Source organism: Anomaloglossus baeobatrachus, chromosome 3, assembly GCF_048569485.1.
Source record: "Anomaloglossus baeobatrachus isolate aAnoBae1 chromosome 3, aAnoBae1.hap1, whole genome shotgun sequence".
Classification (NCBI taxonomy): Eukaryota; Metazoa; Chordata; class Amphibia; order Anura; family Aromobatidae; genus Anomaloglossus; species Anomaloglossus baeobatrachus.
This window is the reverse complement of record NC_134355.1, coordinates 97,343,174-97,347,240: the sequence shown is the minus strand read 5'-3', so window position 1 is coordinate 97,347,240 and position 4,067 is coordinate 97,343,174. Positions and strand designations below refer to the sequence as shown.

Below are 4,067 nucleotides of genomic sequence, written 5' to 3'. Positions count from 1 at the left end.
TACACTGCACTAGTCCCCAGCACCCATCAGTTCACTGCACCAGTCCCCAGCACCCACCAGTAAACTGCACTAGTCCCCAGAACCCACCAGTGAACTACACTAGTGTCCAGCGCCCACCAGTACACTGCACTAGTGTCTAGCACCCACCAGTACACTGCACTAGTCCCCAGCACCCACCAGTACACTGCACTAGTCTCTAGCACCCACCAGTACACTGCACTAGTCTCTAGCACCCACCAGTACACTGCACTAGTCTCTAGCACCCACCAGTACACTGCACTAGTCTCTAGCGCCCACCAGTTCACTGCACTAGTCTCTAGCACCCACCAGTACACTGCACTATTCCCCAGCACCCACTAGTTCACTGCACTAGTCCCCAGCACCCACCAGTTCACTGCACTAGTTCCCAGCACCCACCAGTGTACTGCACTAGTCTCTAGCGCCCACCAGTTCACTGCACTAGTCCCCAGCACCCACCAGTGTACGGCACTAGTCTCTAGCGCCCACCAGTACACTGCATTAGTCCCCAGCACCCACCAGTACACTGCACTAGTCCCCAGCACCTACCAGTACACTGCACTAGTCCCCAGCACCCACCAGATCACTGCACTAGTCCCCAGCACCCACCAGTGTACTGCACTAGTCTCTAGCGCCCACCAGTTCACTGCACTAGTCCCCAGCACCCACCAGTACACTGCACTAGTCTCTAGCACCGACCAGTTCACTGCACTGGTCCCCAGCATCCACCAGTACACTGTAATAGTTCACAGCACCCACCAATTCCCTGAACTGGTCCCCAACAACCACCAGTAAGCTACACTGGTCCCCAGCACCCACTAGTTCATCGCACTGGTCCCCAGCACCCACCAGTTCACTGCTCTAATCCGAAGCACCCACCAATTCACTGCACTGGTCCTCAGCACCCACTAGTGAGCTGCACTAGTCTCCAGCATCCACCAGTTCACTGCACTGGTCTCCAGTCCCCACCACTGAGCTGCACTGGTCCTCAGTCCCCACCACTGAGCTGCACTGTCCCCAGTCCCCACCACTGAGCTGCACTGTCCCCAGTCCCCACCACTGAGCTGCACTCGTCCCCAGTCCCCACCACTGAGCTGCACTCGTCCCCAGTCCCCACCACTGAGCTGCACTGGTCCCCAGTCCCCACCACTGAGCTGCACTGTTCCCCAGTCCCTACCACTGAGCTGCACTAGTCCCCAGTCCCCACCAGTTAGCTGCACTGGTCCCCAGTCCCCACCACTGAGCTGCACTGTTCCCCAGTCCCTACCACTGAGCTGCACTAGTCCCCAGTCCCCACCAGTTAGCTGCACTAGTCCCCAGTCCCCACCAGTTAGCTGCACTAGTCCCCAGTCCCCACCAGTTAGCTGTACTGGTCCCCAGTCCCCACCACTGAGCTGTACTGGTCCCCAGTCCCCACCAGTTAGCTGTACTGGTCCCCAGTCCCCACCAGTTAGCTGTACTGGTCCCCAGTCCCCACCACTGAGCTGTACTGGTCCCCAGTCCCCACCACTGAGCTGTACTGGTCCCCAGTCCCCACCACTGAGCTGTACTGGTCCCCAGTCCCCACCACTGAGCTGTACTAGTCACCAGTCCCCCCAGTTAGCTGTACTGGTCCCCAGTCCCTCTAGTTAGCTGTACTGGTCCCCAGTCCCCCTAGTTAGCTGTACTGGTCCCCAGTCCCCCCAGTTCGCTGTACTGGTCCCCAGTCCCCCCAGTTAGCTGTACTGGTCCCCAGTCCCCCCAGTTAGCTGTACTGGTCCCCAGTCCCCCCAGTTAGCTGTACTGGTCCCCAGTCCCCCCAGTTCGCTGTACTGGTCCCCAGTCCCCCCAGTTAGCTGTACTGGTCCCCAGTCCCCCCAGTTAGCTGTACTGGTCCCCAGTCCCCCCAGTTCGCTGTACTGGTCCCCAGTCCCCCCAGTTAGCTGTACTGGTCCCCAGTCCCCCCAGTTCGCTGTACTGGTCCCCAGTCCCCCCAGTTAGCTGTACTGGTCCCCAGTCCCCCCAGTTAGCTGTACTGGTCCCCAGTCCCCCCAGTTAGCTGTACTGGTCCCCAGTCCCCCCAGTTAGCTGTACTGGTCCCCAGTCCCCCCAGTTCGCTGTACTGGTCCCCAGTCCCCCCAGTTAGCTGTACTGGTCCCCAGTCCCCCCCAGTTAGCTGTACTGGTCCCCAGTCCCCCCAGTTAGCTGTACTGGTCCCCAGTCCCCCCAATTAGCTGTACTCGTCCCCAGTCCCCCCAGTTAGCTGTACTGGTCCCCAGTCCCCTCCAGTTAGCTGTACTGGTCCCCAGTCCCCCCAGTTGGCTGCTTGTCATTCTGGGCACGTTCTCAGGCACATTGCTTTCCATGATACCCTCCCTCCTGCCTCTTTTCACACTGATAGGGAAAGTTCTGCAATTCTTCATTCTACAGATGATGAGACACATTTCCTAAGTCATATGCACTTCAGGAAAAGTCGCTGAACTTCTCCAAAAAGCTTTTTTTGTTCCCAGATGTAGCAGTGGGTGTTTCAGCAGAACTCCCCCCAGATGATGATTAGTAAGTGACTCCCCCCATCCCACCCACCCCCTCCTATTATACACTTTCACTGATTATGATTTACAAGCAGCTCCCTGTAATGTAAATGAGCCGTGTCCAGGTCAGTGCATACAGGCGGTGCAGCAATCAGTAAGTGTTAGAAGCAGATCATCGTCCCAGGCGCTCCAGCCCTTCCTTCCAGGCACTTCCTTCCTTCCTCTCTTCTCCTGGGCTTTAGGGAGGGCTGGAGAATATAAACTTGGGTACAAACTTAGAGACATGACACAGAGCTCGGAGTGCTGCGGACCTTCAGGACTTCCGAGCTTGGATGCTTGCACTTTCCTGGCTGCCATTCCCAGCTGTGCTGCTGTGGCTGCTCTCCCGGGACCGTGATGCTGCTGGTCACCATTCTCTGGAGCGCACTGCTCTCTGCACATCTGGCTGCATTGGATGAAGTCACCTCGGAATTTGTCTGCTTAGATCGGACTTGTTACTCTATATTCTGGAATGGTCAGCGGTACTCCAAGGCCAAGAAGTCCTGCAAAGTCAAGGAGGGACAGTTACTGACCGTGAGGAACTCGGTGCAGGCTGATGCCATCGCTATGTTTATGGCCAGGGCGCACAAAGAAGACTCCAAGGTGTGGATAGGGCTGGAGCAGCAGGACAAAACCAAGTGTACAGACCTGCAGCAGAGTCTGAGGGGCTTTACCTGGGTGACAGGTGACAGTCACACTGACTACACCAACTGGAGGACTGAGGAGCAGACGTGTGGCGCCCCCTGTGTCAGTGTGCGCAAAGATGGGACCTGGGAAGAGACCAGCTGTGACTCCAAAGCTGATGGCTACTTGTGTGAGATAAGTTACTCCTCACTCTGTTTCTCTCTTGTCTTACCTCCCTCCTACAATGTCACCTATTACCACCCAGGCCTTGGAATGGGCCACATTGGGGATTCTCTTTTTCCACCTGGCACAGTGGCAGAGATAGTCACTTTGACAGACATTACCAGACTATCTTGTGAAGAGAAAAGTGATGGGACTGTTTCTTGGAGCAGTGAGACCCCAGGAGCCTGGAGCTGTCTGATTGAGAAGGGGGGCTGTGAACATGACTGTATGGAAGAATATAACATTGCAGAGTGCAAGTGTCCTTCAGGATCAGCTCTTAAATCTGATCAGAGGGGTTGCACCAAACCCTGTGACCCCAATCCTTGCAGCCAACACTGTGTCTCAGTTTTGGATCCACCAGGGTTCCATTGTATGTGTTCTGAGGGCTACACACTAGCAACTGATGGCACCACATGTGAAGACATTGATGACTGTGCTACCAACCCCAATATCTGCGAACACCACTGCACTAATACGGTTGGAGGCTTTATCTGCGGTTGTAAACCAGGTTTTGAGATGGTTGAGGCCACTTGTGACCCTGGAGATAACTGTGCATCAGATTGTGAGGACATTGATGAATGTGTTATCCCAACAACTCTCTGTGAACATGGATGTGAGAACTTCCCAGGAGGCTTCAAATGCTTTTGTGATGAT

General features: G+C 55.6%; 1 protein-coding gene across 1 annotated transcript in view; it reads left to right on the top strand.

Annotated features, from left to right (window-relative positions):
• The first annotated feature begins 2,647 nt into the window (after positions 1-2,647).
• Positions 2,648-4,067, top strand: part of THBD (thrombomodulin) — a 4,672-nt gene continuing 3,252 nt past the window's right edge. Inside the window, exon 1 of the mRNA XM_075339329.1 lies at positions 2,648-4,067. This exon is cut by the window's right edge and continues 3,252 nt beyond it. Coding sequence (XP_075195444.1) covers positions 2,925-4,067 — 1,143 coding nt within the window. The 5' untranslated portion in view covers positions 2,648-2,924.